Consider the following 22587-nt stretch of genomic DNA (forward strand, 5'->3'; position numbering starts at 1 on the left):
GTAAAGAGAGACCATTCCGACTCAGACATTGCGAAGCTAAAGCTCTCGATAACCGAAGGGTGACCCGACCTAGACATTGCAGAGCTATTGCTCTATGATAAGACCCATAAAAGTATATTTTATTAACTAAATCATCCCATATTATTACCAAATGTAAATAAATTATATTAAACAAGAAAGGAAAGCTAACTTCGGGCGGAGCCGATGTTTACATACCCTAGCATATAGGGGTATATATCGCAAACATCGGATATAATTGGTCGACCACTATTTCATAATAAAACCATTACAATAAAAAGTCCAAAAAAAAGTCCCAAGCTTCTATCATCCAAAATACAAAAGTTGGTATTTTAACCAAATATCACTTCCGATCGTTCAGTTTATGTTTTATAAGATATATAGTCGGCTGATATTTTTGAAAATTGGTAGGTCAGATCAACTGACTTAAAATAGAACCTGTTCCAACTTTCTATCTTCAAACACACGAACATGGACATGCTCATATCCCGATCAGGAGATCTCAGGAGATGATCCCGATCAAGAATATACATATATACTTTATAGGGTCGGAGACGTCTCTTTCACAGCGTTGCACAATTTTGGAAAAAATTATATAAAAAAGGGTATAAAAAGTTAAGGGAGTAACACAATTTAAAAATATTTCCATGCATTTTATTTATAAGTTCAATATTTCACTTATCAATGATACTATCTCTACTCGTATTTATAAATTTAAAAAAATTTGTTAAATGGTCATTCCGGTAATCCATTGCGCCCTCGTTTGTTTGGCAAGCCGAAAGAACTTGATGTGCTACCAGTTGCACTAGGCATTTTATCTTGGGATCTTTTTAAACTTTGTGGGTTTGCCGGTGATTGCATTTTTGTAGCCATTGGATCTGAAAATTTAAAAAAATATCAATATCTTCAAAATTTAAAATTTTAAGAGTTTATTTTTAAAAGTCATACCTTGGAGCCATCTCACTTGAGTAGCTGGTCCGTAACCCTTTTGGTTGCGAGCAGCTATCCGGAATATAATTGCAGGCTTGTTTGAGCAATCTACATGTGCGTTTAATAATGAAGTGTTTGGCACAGTACACTGATTAGCCGCACCAACATAAACCCGCACAAAAGCCAATTGTGGAGTCGTCAGTGCCTTGTCCTTAGCAGTTGGCTTTACCGCAAGATATACTGAATACTCAACTATCTCTTTTGTTTTTTGTGCCGGTGGTGGTTCCCAGGTTAGGTGAGCCCCTTCTCTAATATCCTTTGATATTTTAATCGCTGAGGGGGCTCCGGGGTAGCCAGGTAGGCAAGTCTTAAAGCTTGATATCTGCGAAAAAATTCATTAACAAATAGTTTGAAATTTTATTATTTTAGCAAAGTTCAATTTAAAATATTTTTCACTTTAGTAATTTCTGTCTTCATTAAGGATTATAGACAGTGGTGTAAATATACAAACAAAAAGCCCTGAAATCGAACACACGTGTGATGTATAATACTTTGGATCAAGTATGCTAAACCTCTTAACACACTGGGACCTCATCAACACCAATATTTAGATTGCTGTTTATACGTCGAGGTATCGTCAAAGCTCTAGTTTATATACCCTTGCAGTTTAGATCGGATATTAATCACAAATATCGGACATAGTGCCCCGATCGTTATGAGAAATTTACTAAAAAACCAAATTATTAGAATACAAAATTAAAAAAAAAACAAGGAAAGCTAACTTCGGGCGGAGCCGAAGTTGATATACCCTTGCAGTTAAAACCGGGTATGAATCGCAAACATCGGATATAGTTATCCTTATGAGAACATCATAATAAAACCAATTAATTACAATAAAACATCTAAAAAAAAGTCCCAAGCTTCTATCTTCAAAAATACCAAGGTTGGTATTTCTACCAAATACCACTTCCGATCGTTCAGTTATATGGCAGCTATAAGATATAGTCGACCGATCGTTATGAAATTTGGTAGGTCGGATTAACTGACCAAAAATATATTTTATATACATATAAATATATTTTATATTGTATAATACAGAGTATACTCTGTACTAAGTTCCAGCATTCTATCTTCAAAGTTGGGTCATTTCCGATCGTTCAGTTATATGGCAGCTATAGGATATAGTCAGCCGATCCTTAAGAAATTTAGGTAGGTCGGATAAACTGACCAAAAATATAATCTGTACCAAGTTCCAGCTTTCTATCTTCAAAAACACGAAAGTTGGGTCACTTCCCTCTCTTTCTCTTAAGCGAACGGTCGTGTTTTTTTTGCGCGCACTGCGTTTATGATAAATATTGGTAAACCGGTGTTTACTCATTTGTGAATTGAATATATTGAGAATCTTAAGAATCTTAAGCTTAAACCGTATCGCTTCGCGAGTGCTGTGGTATATTTGGAGTCGAATTAATAATTTCAATTCCAAGCATAGCTCAGCTCTGCTTCTTCCCCGTCTTATCTCTATTTCTGCATTTTTCTTTTGCACTCTCCAAAGCTCCCGCTTCGGCTTCCTATTTGGCACAGTGGTTCAAGGTATAGTGTTTTTTAACTTTTTATATACTAATTTTGTTTAATTTATTAAAAAAAACAAGAAAGGAAAGCTAACTTCGGGCGGAGCCGAAGTTTATATACCCTTGCAGTTAAAACCGGATATATATCGCAAACATCGGATATACGTCCCAAACTTCTATCTTCAAAAATACGAAAGTTGATATTTCTACCAAATACCATTTCCGATCGTTCAGTTATATGGCAGCTATGGGATATAGTCGGCCGATCCTAATGAAATTTGGTAGGTTGGATCAACTGACCAAGAATTAAATCTGTACTAAGTTCCAGCTTTCTATCTTCAAAAACGAAAGTTGGGTCATTTCCAATCGTTCAGTTATATGGCAGCTATAGGATCGGCGGATGAAATTTGAAATGAAATTTAACATGTAATGTTTGGCCAAAAATAGCTCTCATATAAATTTGAAGTCTCTAACTCGTTCCGACTTATATACTGCGAGCAAAGGAAAGAAGGGTGTGTGCAAAGTTTTAAATCGAGACTAGAGACTAGTTTGCGTACGTATTACATATTTTTGAATTGTATGTTTACGTTCCAGGAGTTTTTTTAACCAGTTTATTAAAAAAAAAAATTTTAAAAAAGTCCGAAGCTTCTATATTCAAAATTACCAAATTTGGTATTTTTAACAAATAAATACATTTGATCGCTTAGTGATATGGCAGCTATAGGATATAGCTGCCGATCCTATCTGCCGAACCCAATAAAATCTGTAGAAAATTTGAACCTTTTATCTTCAAAAACTCGAAAGTCATTTTCGATGTTTCTGTTATAAGACTGCTATAGGATAGTCGGTCGATCCATATAAAATTTGGCATGTCGTATTATTTTGCCAAAAATAAAATCCATAGAAATGTCTAAAAACACAGTTATGGCATTTTCGATCAGATATACGGCTATATTAAGAATACATATATATTCTATATTAAAAATATACTTTATGGTTTACTTTTGACCGAAATTATATTATAATATCCTCCGCAAGAGTATAAAAGTATTCTTTAAAGAAAAGATGCTCAAACCGTTATCTTTTTTCGGAGGCGCCAGCAAGTCGTGCCAGAGCTTCGTGCCAGAGCTTCGGTGCCCTCGATCAGCGAACCGTGAAGATTTACAAAAACAACGTTTTAAAATTACGCGCTTAGGAATTTTTAAGAGCAAAAAAGTCCCGAAAACCCGTTTTTTTTTAAATAAATCAAGATTTTGTCTGAAAAGAAAAATGTGTTAGAAAAATTTCAAACACGGTTTTATACTATATTCGACCACTAACCATACAGCATATAGACAACCCATTTCATACAACGAAAATGGACGCATAAGTTTCTTTCGACAGGCCCCATCAGGCCCTAAAGAGGATTTCTTACGCTCTCTTACGCTCATCGTTCGTTCATCTTACGCTCATATTCTCATAGAATGCTTTCTGTTTCTCAGTCGCTGAAAGGAGCGCGACGGAGAAGGTTGGTCTGCGCTTGGATTGTTCTTTGTATGTATGCGTGTCACACATTCACATACACGAGTGTATGTGTGCGTGCGATTTTGTTTCGAAGCCAGCGCACAAAATTTTGATTTTTCTATCTTTTCAGGCTGTCTACCCTAACAAAATTCGGGTATTCGTTATTTGGTGAAATGACGAAAGAAATAATATTATTTGTTATATTATATTTTTTAATATTTCAACATACATTTTAAATTTATTTAGGAATGAGATTAGGTGTTAGCAGTAAAATGTTTTGTATATATGTATACATTTTTAAGAAGCATTAAAAACAATATACTGAGAATGGAGCAGGGTATATTTCAGTCGACATCACTTAAAACGCCGATTGCTTTTAAGTTTTTTCTTGTTCTGCATGAGAACTGTGCTTGCATACCCTACCCAAATCACTGTCGCACTGTGTAGTCTGTCCGTCTGTCTTTTTCTACGTAAACTAGTCTCTCAGTTTTAAAGCTATTGACTCTCAACTTGCACACACCCTTCTTTCCTTTGCACCCAGTATATAGGTCGGAACGGCCGAGATCGGGCGCCTCTACCCTATAGCTGCCATTAAACTGAACGATCGAAAATGGTATTTGGTAAAAATACCAACTTTGGTATTTTTGAAGATAGAAGCTTGGGACTTTTTTGTAGCTTTATGTTTCCGGTTTTAACTGCAAGGGAATATCAACTTCGACTCTGCCCGAAGTTAGCTTTCCTTTCTTGATATGTAGTGGTTATTATAATTTTAGTAGCGCGTTTTTTGTAGTCGAAAACATTTTCGCAACGAGCCAACAACGTCATGACAATGTTATATGGACATTTTGATTGAAAACTTGAAAAATAAATTCTTAAAATGATTCCAATGGTAGTTGAATTGACTTAAAAACAACCTCTGACTTTGGACTAAATATTTACTTATCGGTACCATCTACTTTGCGCCCACCTGAGCATACAATTTATCCGTATAAAGATGAAACTGGATGATCAACATAGGTAGCAGTTTATGGTGCATGCAGTGACTTAAAGTGATGCACAGAGAGAGCGGCCCGACGAGACATTGCGAAGCTAAAGCTCTTAATAACGGAGAGGGCGGCCCGACCTAGACATTGCGGAGCTAAAACTCTCAAAAGATAGGCTCGATGAAGTCGAGCGGCCGAGCGATTTGTACACACTTAAGCCTAATAAAAAACTTGCCTGACCCGACAATACCCTTGCAGTTATTGATAAATTCATATTGTATATCGCATATATCGAATAAATTTGACTGGTATGTTAATTTCATTAAAACTATCTCAATTTGGCAGTTCAGATTAGTTGACAAAAAATACCAAAGTATTGGTACGAGGGGTATTCAAAAAGTAAGTTTCCCTAGTCTGGCGTTTCTCTCAGACGCCACCTAGCGGACTCTAGCTGAACATAGTTTCAGTGTAGATTCTACCGATAAGAGCGGAATTGGTTTTGGTGGCCAAGAATACTTTTTTCAGCAGTACGAGCTCAATAATCATGGAGTTACCAGTGCAAAGCGTGTCCGATTGTGAATTACGTTCGGTTATTCGTTTTTTAACTGCAAAAGGGTTAAACGGTAATGAAACTCACAGTGAATTGGTGTCTATTTATGGTGAAGACTGTATGAGTGTGCAGATGGTGCGAAGATGGCGCACAGATTTTCTCAACGGACGCGCAGAAGTGCACGATGAGCAGCGTGCCGGACGCCCAAAAAGCGCCATTACGGACGATGCGATTGCAGCGGTTGAAAACATTATTCAGGAGGACAGACGATGGACTATTGACCATATTTTGGAAATGATGTCTCCTAAATGTCAAATTCACCGAACTTCAGTCCAGCACTTCGTTTCAAATGACGAAATCAAACAAGTCGTCAAATCGTGGATCAAAAAACAGGGCACGGAATTTTTTAAGGAAGGTTTACTTAAGCTTTCACACAGATACCAAAAATGTATTGTAGTCCAAGGCGACTATGTAGAAAAATAGTTTAAGAGTCAAAGAATAAAATAAATTCATTTTTACTGCCTAAAACTTGTTTTTTATTTATCCCCCAACGTAGGGAAACTTACTTTTTGAATACCCCTCGTATTTCATAGATACTTGCTATGTTTATGAAAATAACCCCTGATTTGATTTAAGTAGATGTGCCAGCCGTATATAATTAGGTATTTTGGTCTGGTCAAACTTTCACAAAAAGTAAACAAACCAAGCAACTCGATGGATAAACATAAATTCTTCATTTACAATCGGCAAATAAGAACCTGAAAATTAATTATTAATAAAACATTTATGCATTTATTAGTCATTATATAAGGCAAGTATTACTTAATACTTTTACTAGTATGTTCTGCGTTGCCACCTGATTTGAATAGCGTTAAGTTGGTTTGCCATCACCAATTCATGCATTGAGACTGAAATCATAGTAAACTTTCGTGAGTTGCCGAATTCACGAAATGGCGTTTATGCACACACGAATCGGCTGAAATTGTGAATTCGGTATCGCATAAATACTATAACTGGTAGATAGATTTAAACTCATATATTAGTTGACGTGGTAACAGACAGATTTCTCATTCACAGCGCTGTAAACTTTTGAACAAAATTATAATACTCTCGGTAAGGTTTTATACCCAATAATAATGTGTAAGGGAGAATTTAATTATAATAGAATTAATAATTTTTGTTCTAAATAATAAAAGTTCTCTGCTTTGTTTGAAACGCTGAGATCGGATGGCGCTCGTTTTAATGTAGCATTCGTAATTTGAGTGCAATTTTTCTATGATCTAAGAAATTCATTGCTGTACTCCGGATTACTAATCTAAACAGAAATAAAAACAAGAAAGGAAATCTAACTTCGGGCGGAGCTAAAGTTAATATACCCTTGCAGTTAAAACCGGATATATATCGCAAAAATCGGATATAGTTGGCCTTTTGATTACATCATAATAAAACCAATTAATTAAAATAAAAAATCTAAAAAAAAGTCCCAAGCTTCTATCTTCAAAAATACGAAAATTGATATTTCTACCAAATACCATTTCCGATCGTTCTGTTATATGGAAGCTATAGGATATAGTCGCCCGATCCTAATGAAATTTAAGAGGTTGGATCAACTGACAAAAAATATTATCTGTACTAAGTTTCAGCTTTCTATCTTCAAAAACACGAAAGTTGGGTCATTTTCGATCGTTCAGTTATATGGCAGCTATAAGATATAGTCGGCTGATCCTTTTGAAATTTGGCATATCGTAATGTTTTGCCAAAGTTATACCATTTCCGATCAATCAGTTATATGGCAGCTATAGGATATAGTCGGCCGATCCGGGCCGTTCCGACTTATATACTGCGTGCAAAGAAAAGAAGGGTGACGATAGCTTTAAAACTGAGACACTAGTTCGCGTAGAAACAGACAGACAGACGGAGAGACAGACGGACAGACAGACGGACAGACAGACAAACAGACAGACGGACAGACGGACATGCTCATATCAACTCAGGAGGTGATCCTGTTCAAGAATATATATACTATATAGGGTCGGAGATGTCTCCTTCACTGCGTTGCACACTTTTGGTCAAAATTATAATACCCTCTGCAAGGGTATAAAAAAGGAGTTATACATACCTCTCCCCATTCTCCACGCCCACACGAATTAATAGCCGCAAGTCGAAAACGATATGCTGTTCCTGGTTCCAAACTGATTCGTGGATGCTTAATTAAATCGGGAAAGTTATCCAAATCAATACCGTTAATTAGAGCCTCACAATCTTCTTCTATATAACTTGTAACTGTATGTGAGAGATCCTTAAATATTCCAACGGTATGCCATTTCTGGTTGTCGTTTTGGGAGACATTTAAAGAAGGAACTTGCAAGGAATGAGATTGGTTCTGAAAATACATAAAAAGTTTTAAATAGGTTTTATATTTAAAACAACAAGAAACGAAAGCTAGTTTCGGGCGGAGTCAAATTTGATGTCCCCATCCATTTAAGATCGGTTCGCAAGATCGAAAATATTTTATATAGGTCGCCGACCTTTTCCGATTCCGGTCTTGCATTCCGCTCCGAGAACGCATTTGATTGTTAAAACGCAGCTTTCTGCACAAAAGCCAATTGTCGGGTCATGCAGCCGTCGGAATTTAACATAATTATTTATCTGTAACTTTAATCGAACAATAAAAACCCTGTATAAAGTTTTAAAACTAACATAATTAGTCTTTTTATCTTCTTTTTTTACATCTGAGAAACATTTAAAAAAAATTGAAAAATTTTGTTTTCGCTTAAAAAATTCTTTAGAGTCTTAAAATAATAATAATAACAAATAACATATCAAAAGATAGAGTCCGGCCAAAACGTCTAAGGGTCGAAATATTCCATTCTGCGGCGAAGCCTCACAGGAATATCACACAGTACTTAAAACTTTAAACGCGTTTTTTCTCGAAACCGCTTTTTTTGAGTTGGCCGAACCCATAACTCGAACAACTCTTAACCTATCGATCTAAAATATTGACAGTATACTCAGAATACCTATGTCTATCGACACACGAAGGATTTTTTTATATTGCTTACTTTTTTTTATGAACAATTTTGTGACGTTTTTTGTTCGTGAAAATTGAAAAGTTTTTTCAATCACTCACCATTTTGCAAAAAAATTAATATATCGAAAAAATCCTACGTGTGTCGATAGCCGTTGATGTACAGAAACTAACCAAACTTGATTTTTTTGTTTTAGATCAAAAATTAAGGACGTTAGGTGTTCGGCCATGGACCAACTTTAAAAAAAAAGGGCCTACGAATAAAGGCTGCAGAGCCGTTATTTTGTTTTCGATTTATTAAAAAAAAATTGATTTTGTACTTTAAATATAATATAATAAAAACTCATTTGCAAATTATCGATTGGCTCTTTCATTTGGCCAAAAAAAATTCCAGAAAATACGCTTTTTTTTCGCCAGTTACTCAGATGTTCCCCCTTAAAATACCTTCTTATTGGTAAATTTGCGACGTCTTCGCAACCGGATGCATTGTCCAAGTTCGTCGCAGACAAGCTGAACGTGGAGCCGAGTGATTAAGCCTGTGCTAAGCTTGTCAAAAAGGATGCTGACATCAACGTTTTTAAGTTCGTTAACTTTAAGTTGGGAGTTCCGGAGCAACATTTCCCTACATTCTTCAGTGATGACTTTTGGCCTATGTCGGTAAAAGTCAGCTGGTTTGTGCATAGCCTGCTAAGGATATTGACCTCCCGGCTATTCTTTTTTTACCACAATCGCGATCATCAAAAAATATCCAGTAAGGGGCGCCACTGGCACCGTTACGTCTTCTTCTTCACAAGCTTCAATTTATCACCTCGATTGTACTCTTGTGCGCTACCAACAACAAATGGCGTAGGTGTTAATGGTTACGGTTGACGCTTTCTTCAATTCCTCCAATACTTCGCTTTGTTTTCTGATCGATATTATCCAACAACAAAAACAACTTTTTACAAAGCGAGTTGTTTACATCTTATCTTCATTTGTGGATGTCCAGCAACATCAAGACGATGGTAATCGAGACGGCAGCACATCGCGGCTCATCTTATCTCTTTTCGCTGGGGCACTCGCTTTTCTTTTCGCCGATGGAAGATGTTTATTTACGTTTTGGACGTTTGGGTGGATCTTTGCTGCATTTCGATGTGCCTGACTATGAACGCTCAATGCTTTCACAGTGCACTGGATTTGCCCTGCAACTGGACTCTCGCAGGTCTACTGATGAGTCTAATGGAACTTTCTATGTGTCCTCGTCGGCTATCTTGCAAGCTATGCGTATTGGATATGCCTCCACATGCACCAGTACCAGGAATGCACTTTCGTCATTGCCGCCTTGCCGTAAAGCCTTAAAGTTCTATTCCAAAATATATCGGGAATGAAAACCAAGACCCGGATGGTATTCCTCAATTCTTCTGCCTGCGATTTTGATGTAATCATCCTTGTGGAAACGTGGCTCAATGACAAATTCAGCTCCTCTGAGTTCTTCGAGCCTAACTTGTACCATGTATTTCGAAAAGACCGAGATGCATTCAGTACCCAGTGTGGGCGCGGTGGTGGTGTGATCATCGCTATCCGTCGATCTCTTCAGGCCACACCACTGCGCCTTGGCGATTTTAACCTGAGCTCCATTGTCTGGTCTTGGGACCCGGAATCTCCCTGCATGCTACCTAGTAACGTTCATCAGAGTCATTAAATTGTAGTTTTAGATGATATTTTTAGTCTGGGCCTCTCCCAAGTAAATTCTATTTTTAATGATTTATCTAAAATTCTTGATTATATTTTTAAATAATTTGGTTAATAGTAAAGTAGAATTATGCAATGTACCATTAAGTCCTTGTGATATGCACCACAAGCCGTTAGTAATTCATATTGAGTTTTATAGTTTTTTGCCTTCTGCTTCACCCATTCCATATCTGAATGATACTAACTTGTCACTTATTAATGCCTCTTTTTAAGCCTTTGATTGTGTTTCCCTTTTTTCGGATGGGTCCATCGATGATTATTAAACTAAGTTCTTGGTTGTCCTTTTTAATATTATTGATACTTATGTCCCTGTAAAGGTACGAAGATCCTATAGGCTTCCCTGGTATACAAAAGGTTTAAAAAACTTAAACAATAGAAGGGATAAGCATTACAAACGATTTATAATGACAGGGGAGTCTCGAGCAGGAGAGCTGTACTGGCAATTTAAGCGGGAATTGGATTTCCTTAATAAGTTCCTCTACAATCAGTATATATCCGATGTCGAAGCTAGCCTTCGATCCAATGCTAAAGCTTTTTGGCGGTTTGTTAACAGCAAAAAGTCAAAATCGGACATATCTTTATCCATATGTTATGGTAATTTAGCAGCCGACTCGGGTCAGGGCGTTTCTGATCTTTTTGCAAAATACTTTGTCTCTAACTTGGAGCCGCAGGTTCCTTGGAGTGATCATGAAACTCTTCTTAGCATTGAGCCGTTTCTCAATGTGAGTAACATGGACGTTTTGGACGGTGACTTAGTTGAAGCCACTGGACATTTGGCCGAATCGCTCACACCTGACGTGGACGGTATCTCCCCATTCTTTCTTAAGAGGAGTATCGCTTCTCTTTCTACTCCCCTTCAACTGCTGTTCTCCCTGTCGCTTTCATCTTGTTGATTCCCCTGCCAGTGGAAGATTACTTCTATAACGCCTATTCACAAAGGTGGCAGTAGGTCTGATGTTACCAACTATCGCAAAAATCCTATAGACCTATAGCCAAAATTTGCAACGTCGCTAAGATGCTGGGGCGGATAGTAACTAAAAAATTGACTTTTCTGGCTCGTAATTTTATATCCCCCAACCAGCATGGTTTTTTGCCTGGGAGTTTCACTACAACTAATTAAGCGGTCTTCTCTAAGCACTGCTTTGAAGCTTTTGAAAACCGATTTCAGGTTGATGCCATTTACACTGACTTCTTAAAAGCCTTCGACAAAGTGTGCCATGCTGCCCTTCTGGCCAAATTATATAAATTAGGTATTCATTCCTGCCTATCAAATTGGTTCGAGTTTTATCTGGCTGACCGACCTTGCCAAGTTTCTATTGGAGACGCTATCTCAACTCCATTTGTCACTTCCTCTGGTTTTCCACAAGGCAGCTCTCTGGGACCTATCTTATTTATTATTTTCATTAATGACATCTCTTCATGCTTTCGTCATTCCTACTTCTTAATGTATGCGGATGACCTTAAAATCTATAAAGCCACTAGTTGTATTAGGGACAGTTACAGGAGGATATATCCAGAGTTTACTCATGGTGCTCCCGTTATCTTCTTCCATTAAACTTATCAAAGTGTCTGATTACCCGTTACAGTAAGAGGTCACTTGAAATATGCTCGGGTTATTCCATCAATAATTATAGTTTGGCAGCTAAAAAGGAGGTGCTACTCCTTGGTGTCTTATTCGACAGCAAATTTAAATTGTATGGTCACTTAGACTATATTCTGCCTAAAGCGTATGCTTTGCTGGGCTTTGTGAAGAGGCACGTGAACCAATTCAAAAGTCCACACTCAGAGCTTAGGAAGGACATTGGCGTATTATTGGACATGGCTGGTAGTGGCAATACTAACAATTTTAATACTGCTAGACGATTTTTCAGCCAACCTGAGGCTGGAGGCATTTGTTCGGTCGAGGCTGGAATATGCTTTGATCATTTTGAATCCGGCTTGCAAATTTCGTTCCAACAGAATATAACGACTCCAGTAGAAATTTTTAAAATTTGCTCTTCTGCCTCTGAGGTTACAGGATCCTCTACCTTTATACCAGAGCCGCTGTCTTCTTCTCAATGTTTGCACGTTTCAGGATAGGCGTACACTGGCAGCTTTAAATTTTGTTAATAATGTAGTCGCTGATAACATTGATTGCCCTTTTTTACTGGGACTCATTAATTTTATTGTTCCTCAAAGGGATCTTCGTAGCTTTGCCCCCTTTCGAATCAAGTGTCACAGGGCCAACTATCTTTTAAATGAGCCGATTAAGCGGGTTTTTCATATTTTAACTCCTTGCCGCCTAGCTTTCGAATTCAGTGGAGCTATGATAAGGTTGTCTTCAAATGCGTGTTAAGGGGTTATATACCTTTTTTTTTCTTCAAAAAACGAAAAATTTTTTTTTGCTTAATCCTAAAGTATATCCCCTAGAGAATATTTTCCAAAAGTTTCATGGAGATCCGAATAATAGTTCGATAGGAAAAAAGCGTTTTGAGGCGCGGTTCATCACGGCTGCGGACAGCGTCAAGCAACTTTGAATGCGATTATCTCAAAGTCGTGTTTTTCCAAAAGTGCCTTCGCTGTGACCACGATTACACAAGAACTATTTGATCGATCTTCTTCAATTTTTTTTTAAATTATTCGTAATGATTGTGCCGAGTTCGTGAACGATTCAGTTTTTTTGCGTCCATTTTAATTTCGCAGATAAACATTTTTTAATAAAATTTTTAGAACTGAAAACATCCATTTTTTGGAAAAATGTTTACTGTATGCAGAAAAAACCAAATATTCTTGAAAATAATCGTTCACGAACTGGATATAATATTATTTATTTATTTATTATATGGCCATGACAACCCTTTTATCGGGTCTCGGCCTGAAGCGCAATGTGCCTCCACGCGACTCTGTCCTGGGCGCGCCTTCGCCAGTTGGTAACACCAAGTGTGGACAGGGTTTCCATCACCTGGTCTTGCCATCGCGTTCGGGGTCGTCCTCTCCTTCGTGTCCCAACAATCACCGCATCAAACACCTTACGGGCCGGAGCGTCTTCATCCATACGGGCAACGTGGCCCAGCCAGCGAAGTCTTTGAGATTTCACTCGACTGGTTACGTCAACATCACCGTACAGCTCATACAGCTCGTGGTTGTATCTGATGCGATAAACATCGTCCACGCAGATTGGGCCAAAGACTTTACGAAGAATTTTCCTCTCGAACACTCCAAGAGCAGCTGCATCTGATTGCGTCACTGTCCAGCACTCCGCACCATATAGGAGTACTGGAAGAATGAGCGTCTTGTAGAGTGTGATTTTTGTGCGTCGAGAGAGAGCTCTACTATTAAACTGCCTACTGAGCCCAAAGTAACACCTGTTGGCAAGTGTTATTCTCCGCTTAATCTCCAGACTGACATCATTTGTGCTTGTTATAGCAGTGCCTAGGTAGATAAACTCCTTGACGGACCCAAAGCTATAGTTTCTCAGTCAGCTGAGAATCAAGGCGCCGCGATTCTCTGCTAGAGCACACCATAAACTTTGTTTTCTCCATATTCACTGCTAGTCCTACTTTTGCTGATTCCTTTTCAATAGCCCCGAAGGCTCCTGTGACATCACGCTTGGTGCGGCCAATGATATCAATATCATCAGCGTAACCAAGGAGCTGGACACATCTGTTGGTTAATATCGTGCCCGACCGATGTACACCAGCCTTTCTTATAATACTCTCCAATAAAATATTGAAGAGTATACAAGACAGCGAGTCACCTTGTCTGAGGCCACACTTGGTAATAAAGGTTTCGGATTGGCCACTTCCTACCTTGACAGAGCTGATGGTGTTGGTCAATGTCATTCTGCAAAGTCTAGTCAGCTTTGCTGGTATACCAAGCTCAGACATGGCGGCATATAGGCGATCTCGCCGGGGGCTATCAAATGCAGCTTTGTAGTCGACGAAGAGATGGTACGTGTCGATCTGGTTTTCGTAAGACTTCTCCAGGATTTGGCGCAAGGTGAAAATCCGGTCAACAGTGGACTTGCCAGGCCTGAACCCGCACTGATAAGGTCCAATCAGTGCTTCAGCATGGGGTTTCAGTCTTTCACACAATACGCTCGTTAGGACCTTGTATGCAACTGGAAGAAGACTAATTCCGCGGTAGTTGGTGCGCACCGTAGCATCACCCTTCTTCAGGATGGGACAGATCATGCTGAGGTTCCAGTCTTCGGGCATGCTCTCCGTGAGCCATATCTTACTGATTAGTTGGTGCATGCTCCCTACCAACATATCACCAGCTGCCTTAAACAATTCTGCCGGCAGGCCGTCAGCACCTGCAGACTTGTTGTTTTTAAGCCGTTGGATTGCATCCTTGACTTCGATATGACTTGGGATTGGCACTTCAATATCAGTGCCATAGATTGGGGTTCGTGGATCATAGTCTTCAGAGTCTGTGCTTGAGCCAGATAACAAACTCGAGAAGTGATCCCTCCATAACCTCAGCACGACCTCTGTTTCTGAGACAAGATTTCCATCATTGTCCCTGCACGCCACTGTACCAGTCTTAAATCCTTGGGTCAGACGCTTGACCCTCTGGTAGAAGTTACGTGCTTCATTTCTGCATCTGCTGCTCTCTGTGCTCTCACACTCTCGCCTTTCCTGCTCTTTCTTCTTGCGTCTGAAAAGGCGTTTTTCGTCTCTTCTTCTCGACCTGTAGACATCCACATTCGCTCGTGTCGCCCCAGCTTGTAGTGTTCTTCCGTAGGCGGCATCCTTTGCAGCTGTTGCGTCATGACACTCCTGATCGTACCATGGATTCCTTGATAGAGGACGCTGGAATCCAAGCACTTCTTCTGCCGAAGCTCGCAGGGAGTGAGATATGAGCGCCCACATATCGCTTATGTCTTCAGGTATTGAAGGTGCTCGGCTTAATAGCCCCGAGACGTGAGTGGAGAATGCATTCTTCGCCTGTTGTGATTGCAGCTTTCCGATGTCCAGCCTTCTTAACGCACTTCGACGTGCAATCTTCGCCACACATAGCCGTGTGCGAATCTTAGCTGCAACAAGATAATGGTCGGAGTCGATGTTGGGACCCCGACAGGATCGCACGTCGAGTATATTAGATGCGTGCCTTGCATCGATCACAACATGATCGATCTGATTTCTGGTCAGTCGATCGGGAGAGAGCCAAGATGCTTTATGGATGTCCAAATGACGGAATCCAGTACTACGAACTACCATATTATGCGCAGCTGCAAAGCCTATTAATCTGAGACCATTGCTCGAGGTGGTCTCATGTAGGCTTAATCGCCCGACGGTGGCACCAAAGATGTCTTCTCGTCCTACCTTGGCATTAAAATCCCCGAGGAGAATTTTAATGTCATGGGAAGGACAGCGGCCATAAGCTCGGTCGAGCTCCGCATAGAAAGCGTCCTTGGTGGCATCATCCTTTTCCTCCGTTGGGGCATGTGCGCATATCAGGCTGATGTTAAAGAATTTGGCAGTAATTCGGATCGTTGCAATTCTCTCGTTTGTTGGCCGAAAGTGAGAGACTCGGCGCCGCAGCCTGGCACCTACAACGAAACCACAACCAAATTCATGCCGTTCTGGATGGCAGCTGTAGTAAATGTCACAGTTCTTCTTCTTTATGCAGCCTTGTCCTATCCATCGCATTTCCTGGATAGCAGTGATGTCAGCCCTACATTTGTTGAGGGTATCTGCTAGTTGTTGAGCAGCACCAGGTCTGTACAATGTTCGTACGTTCCAGGTGCATACTCTCAAATCATTGTCCTTTTTACGCTTGCTATGGTCGTCAACGTTAGATCGGATCCTTTCCGAGGCTTCTCTTGCTTCCTTCACTGAAATTGTGTTTTACATGGGTGGATTTCAAGTCCTACGCCACAACTTAGTTTATAGAGTTAGGACTCTCGTCGCGCGCTTTAGTTTGCCACTCAACGGCTGTCGAGCGACAATCCAGGGAGAACCACGTGGAGGTAGTGCGTCGGCTTGAAGAAAGCAGTGTCAGGAATCATGCTGGCATTCACCAAGTTGAATGCAATCAGACACTTTGACCTGTATGCTTTCCCCCATTCTCCCCAATGGGGGGATATGGGATAATGGGATATAATATTATACTAATAAAAAATTTTTGGTTTTTTGATTTTGGTTGACCTGCTGGACTTCTATCGTGGTCACCGCAAGCCGCTATAAAAAAAAGGGTTCCGAGAGAATTGCCATAACTTTGTAAATTGTTTATATTTTTTCAAGAACAAACGCTTATTGTTTCGATAAAAACATGTACTATCAATAAAAAATAACTTCAGTGTCATAAAATAATTGCTACACACCTGAAATAAAAATCCAAAGTTCCCTCAATTTTTTCGCTCAAAAAGGTATATAACCCCTTAATCAGGCACGTGTAATCAATCTCATATTAAGTTTGTATTATAATAGTATTGTATTATGTATTAGTTTGTTAATTGTTATTTTGTAGCCATTTAAGGATTTATCCGTTGGCGGAAATAAAAAAACAAATATTTATTTTATATTTACAACTTAATGCACGTTTTAATGCAAATAACACTAAAATTGTAAATAAGTTCTTCGCTAACTTCTTTAATAAGAGCTACCAAATCAGGTTGGCTGAAAAATCGTCTAGCAGTATTAAAATTGTTAGTATTGCCACTACCAGCCATGTCCACTAATACGCCAATTTCCTTCCTAAGCTCGGCCTGTATTTTGGTTTTTCTAGCATCTACCTCCGGCTTAGGCTTATCTACACCACAAACTTGGCATTTTTTAATAGTAAGTCTGTACGATATATGTAAAATACATTCAAAAGCCGTATTTGAATAGATCTAAGTCAACCGGGTAACGCTTTACCATATCCAAATTGTTCATTTATTTTGGTACGGCTTTACAAATACCACATGTCTGTGTGGAAGCTTCTGAAATATGAAATTCATGGAGTATGGTAAATGAGCTGGTAATCGTTGGCTTGATTTGGACCATATTTGGTTTTTTACGTTGTCGGTTTCCAAACATATTAATTCACTTGATTCTTTCTGACATATCGGTTTTATAGGCCGAACATATCGAGTTCATGAGGGTCGCGATATTTTCCAAAAAATTGTTGAACCAAGCTGAACTTGTAAGGGTACGAGACAAACAGTAAATAAAAGCTGGTCGACCATACTTGTCTCCTCATCATAAACATGACTTTCAAAAACCTCCGAACGCGCATTTAAAATGAGGCTTACAGTATGGACTACTAAATTTTGTAAAAGTATTTCAGCAGAATACTCAGTTACTTTTAATCCATCTGGGTAGCACATAATCTTTGCTCTTTCCAGCTCATAGTTGGTGTATATTTCCAGATAGTTGGTGTATATTTCTGCGTTCTTCTCCTTGGCTCTTATCCGCGTAATTTGGTATGTATGTTTTGTTTGTCCAACATCTACATAAAGGGAAAGCGCTTCAAACGACCGTTTTATTTTTTGCCCAGCAGTCACGTCTGTATTCATTGTAGAAACAATTTTTGATAGCGGTTCGCATTCTAGATTTATATAAGCTGGAGCTAGTAGCCACTATTAGCTGTTCACAGTTGTTCCCTGAAGAAGAGTCGACCCTTGTTTGATCTGCACCTTTGGACACAAATCAGAAAATAAAAATTGTATCAAGTTTTTGAGGTTATGTCGTAACCCTGACATTCTGGAGTTTTTTAGACCTCGGATTCGGATTCAGCGACCCTGAAAACATATAATAAACATGGTCTGACCCACGGACTCGAATATAATTTTGTATGAGGTTTTTTGAGGTTATGTCAGAACCCTGACGTGCTGGGGTTTTTTGAACCTCGGATTCGGAATCAGCGACCCCGAAAACATATAGTCTGACCTCCAGACCCGAAAAAATAAAAATCACAAATAATCATTATTTTTGAGTTTTATTTTTTTTGCTCAAAAATAAGTATTAGTCTTGATTAAAAAAATTAAAAATCGATAAGTAATCATTACAAAGTAATTTTTAAAATATAATTTTTATAAACTTTGTATGCAAAATAAGAAAAATTTTAAATTTATTTCAAATATTTATTTAGGGCCAATACCAACATAACTCCCCGTGGAGCTATGTCGTTTCAATCGTCGTCATAAACAGAGATGTCGTTTTAAATTTAAGAAGTATATCAATTTATTCTAATACATTTAACAAGACAGGAAAGCTAACTTCGGGCGGAGCCGAAGTTGATATACCCTTGCAGTTAAAACCGGATATATGTCGCGAACATTAGATATAGTTGGCCGATCCTTATGAAATTCGGCATGTTAAATTATTTTGGCAAAAATAGCTCTCATGTAATATTTGAACTCTCTAACTCTAACACCAAAGTTATACCATTTCCGATCAATCAGAAATATGGCAGCTATAGGATATTGTCGGCCGATCCCGGTCGTTCCGACTTATATACTGCGTGCAAAGGAAAGAAGGGTGTGTGCAAAGTTTCAAGACGATAGCCTACAAACTGAGAGACTAGTTCGCATAGAAACAGACAGACAGACGGACATGCTTATATCAACTCAGGAGGTGATTCTGATCAAGAATATATATACTTTATAGGGTCGGAGATGTCTCCTTCACTGCGTTGCACACTTTGGACCAAAATTATAATACCCTCTGCAAGGGTATAAAAAAAGTCCCAAGCTTCTATCTCCAGAAATACCAAAGTTGGTATTTTTACCAAATACCATTTTAATCAATCAGTTATATGGCAGCTATAGGATACAGTCGGCCAATGCCGGCCATTCCGCTTTATATACTGGCAAAGAAAAAACGGGTGTGTGCAAAGTCGATAGCTTTAAAACTGAGAGACTAGAAGAAATAGACTGACAGACGGACAGACGAACATATCAACTCAGGATGTAACCCCTTAAATTTTTCATAAAAGAATGAAAAGGAATTTTCATAAATGCTGCCAACCTTAATTCTTCTATTTGAATATGCTATGTGTGCCAGATCCACTAAGGGACCAACTACCACTTTTTGTGGAAAAAGTTTTTTTTTTAAGTCGTTGAAATAAGCATCTAATGACTTCATTTTCTACCATCAAGCTTCAATGGTTAAAATCAGAAAAAATTTGCCTCTGTTATTGCCCATAAAAATTCTTTATTGATTAAATAACATATTATGTTTTTATCCAATTTGGACAAAATTTTTGGGAAATCTAGAGAATATAAAATTAGAATAAAATTAGCCTTAAAATTTTAATATATGGGAACGGAAAGGGACGCGGTAAAATTCCAATATTTAAGTCATCTGCCTGTAACGTAGACGCTAGAGCTCCAAAAAACAGTATAAGTTTCTTGAAAAATTCCATTCATTCCCAAAACTGAAAAAAAACGAATCAAAATACATGTACATACACTTGGAATTTCAGGGATGTTTCCACTGCTCTGTTGAGTATGAGAATGTTCCACCACAACTTTATCATCTTGGCCATCGGAAGAAGGTCCAGTTGCGGCTTGCATCATAGCTGCTGAAGCAAGTGCCTCCAAATGTGATCCATCTACTAAAAAAGGAAACAAAATTAATTTGTGTTCAGTGATATCAACTACTTAAAGACCAACCGCTTTGGCATTCACTTGATTTCATGGGCAATGATACAGCAGCAAAATGATTTTCTTGTCCACATTTAGATTCATTTTTCAGTTTTATGTTATTTTCAAGATCTTGGTTTGAATGGAAAGAATCTTTGGCAGCTCCTTGGACTACAACTTCAACTGTCTTGATATGGGTAAGTATAGTAGCAGCTTCCGCATCTGATGAAGTCATTGGTTGAATGCAATCGTCGGCTAATATTGATGTCTTGACCTACAATAGAGGTATAACAATTTTTTTTTGTATTTCTGAATAATATTTATGCAATTATCACAATAAATGATATGACCTAATGCATATGACTAAATCGATTTATTGCATTAGTATTAGTAACGAACAGCAAATAGAAGTCTGAGAGCATGTACATTTTTATAGTCAAAACAAGAAAGGAAAGCTAACATCAGGCGGAGCCGATTTTAACATACCCTTTCAGTTAATACTGGATATATATCGCAAACATCGGATATAGTTTGCCGATCCTTCTAAGAATATCATAATATAACCATTTTATTATAGTACGAAATCAAAAATTAATTCCCAAGCTTCTATCTTCAACACCAAAGTTGGTATTTCTACCAACAACCATTTCCCATCGTTCGGTTACATGGTAGCTATAATATATACCCGGCCGATCCCGGTCGTTCCTACTTATATATTACTTACTATACTTACTAAACTACTTATTATATATATGCTCATATCAACTCAGGAGGTAATCCTGTTCAAGAATATATATACTTTTTAGTGTCGGAGATGTCTCCTTCACTGCGTTGCACACTTTTGGATTATAATACCATACAAGGGTAACAATTTTTTTTTTTTAGCGATTATAAAAAGGGTCTATATTTTTTACAGCAGCATATTATTATACTATGCTAATTGTTTCATAACTTTTACTTAAAAAATGTGCTGCGAAAAAGAAATTCTCGCTTCAAGTCGCTTCAAGTTGGCCGAAACAAAAACAAGAATGCATTTATTGCAGTGAAAAGTTTTCGGCAATCCAACAATAAAATGAATTTCGATTAGCACGATTGAGAATAGGGAAAACACGAAACATTTTTTATACCCTTGCAGAGGGTATTATAATTTTGTCCAAAAGTGTGCAACGCAGTGAAGGAGACATCTCCGATCCTATAAAGTATATATATTCTTGATCAGGATCACCTCCTGAGTTGATATGAGCATGTCCGTCTGTCCGTCTGTCCGTCTGTCTGTCCGTCTGTCCGTTTCTACGCGAACTAGTCTCTCAGTTTTGAAGCTATCGTCTTGAAACTTTGCACACACCCTTCTTTCCTTTGCACGCAGTATATAAGTCGGAACGGCCCGGATCGGCCGACTATATCCTATAGCTGCCATATAACTGATTGATCGGAAATGGTATAACTTTGGTGTTTTTAGAGTTAGAGAGTTCAAATTTGACACGAAAACTGTTTTTGGCAAACCATTACGACATGCCAAATTTCATAAGGATCGGCCGACTATATCCTATAGCTGCCATATAACTGAACGATCGGAAATGATCCAACTTTCGTGTTTTTGAAGATAGAAAGCTGAAACTTAATACAGATTCTATTTTTGGCCAGTTGATCCAACCTACCAAATTTCATTAGGATCGGCCGACTATATCCTATAGCTGCCATATAACTGAACGATCGGAAATGGTACTTGGTAGAAATATCAACTTTCGTATTTTTGAAGATAGAAGTTTAGCCTTTACTTTTTTTTTGTTTGTTTGCTATGACATCTCTGAAACATATTTAGTATACATCAAGTCATTGAACAGACAACATTATATTTTTTCATCATGTTAAAAATGTCGAGTTTTGTACCAGAAAGTGATGATTTGCGGAAAGCATTAATTTTTTGTTTTCATTTGAAGAAAAGAAAATCGGTTTTGCATTGGGTCGTTACGGGCGACGAAAAATGGATTTATTTCAAGAATTCTAAACAGAAAAAATCATGGGTTAATCCGGGACAACCATCAACGTCGACTGCAAAACCAGATCGGTTCGGCAAGAAGACAATGCTGTGTGTTTGGTGAAACCAAAAAGGTGTGGTGTACCACGAGCTCCTAAAAGCTGGTGAAACCGTTAATACTGATCGCTACCGACAACTAATGATCAATTTGAACCATGCATTGATCAAGAAATGACCAGAATTGGCCAGAAGACACGGCAAGTTAGTTTTGCTCCATGACAATCCACCTGCCCACAAAGCAAAACTGGTTCAGGATTCAATCAAAACACTTGGCTGGAAGCTGGTACCCGACCCGCCGTATTCACCAGACTTGGCTCCTTCCGACTACCCTTTGTTTTCAACGATGGGACACGCATTGACTGAGCAGCAGTCCTGAGCAGGACGAGGAGGTCGAAAATGTGGTGTCTGGTTGGTTTGCTTTAAAAGATGAACAATTTTATTGGCGTGGTATCCACAAATTGCCAGAAAGGTGGTCAAAATGTATAGAAAACAAGAAAGGAAAGCTAACTTCGGGCGGAGCCGAAGTTGATGTACCCTTGCAGTTAAAACCGGATATATATCGCTAACATATAGTTGGCCGATCCTTATAAGAATATGATAACATAACCCAATTAATTATAATACAAAATCTAAAAAAAGGCCCAAACTTCTATCTTCAAAAACACGAAAGTTGGGTTATTTCCGA

At 38.5% G+C, this 22587-nt stretch overlaps 1 protein-coding gene across 8 annotated transcripts in view; it reads right to left on the reverse strand.

The window, feature by feature from the left end:
- Positions 1-656: 656 nt before the first annotated feature.
- Hcf (Host cell factor) overlaps positions 657-22587 on the reverse strand; it is a 124460-nt gene continuing 102529 nt past the window's right edge. For 7 of the 8 annotated variants that reach the window (XM_070282473.1, XM_043213368.2, XM_043213370.1 and 4 more), the window contains 5 exons: positions 19895-20138; positions 19691-19836; positions 7672-7935; positions 967-1330; positions 657-896 (listed from right to left, as the gene is read on the reverse strand). In XM_070282473.1, coding sequence (XP_070138574.1) covers positions 754-896; positions 967-1330; positions 7672-7935; positions 19691-19836; positions 19895-20138 — 1161 coding nt within the window. In that variant the 3' untranslated portion in view covers positions 657-753. The remainder of the gene's footprint in view (positions 897-966; positions 1331-7671; positions 7936-19690; positions 19837-19894; positions 20139-22587) is intronic. The other variant, XM_043213366.1, reaches the window with a different exon arrangement.

This window comes from Drosophila bipectinata, chromosome 4, assembly GCF_030179905.1.
Source record: "Drosophila bipectinata strain 14024-0381.07 chromosome 4, DbipHiC1v2, whole genome shotgun sequence".
NCBI classification, from domain to species: domain Eukaryota; kingdom Metazoa; phylum Arthropoda; class Insecta; order Diptera; family Drosophilidae; genus Drosophila; species Drosophila bipectinata.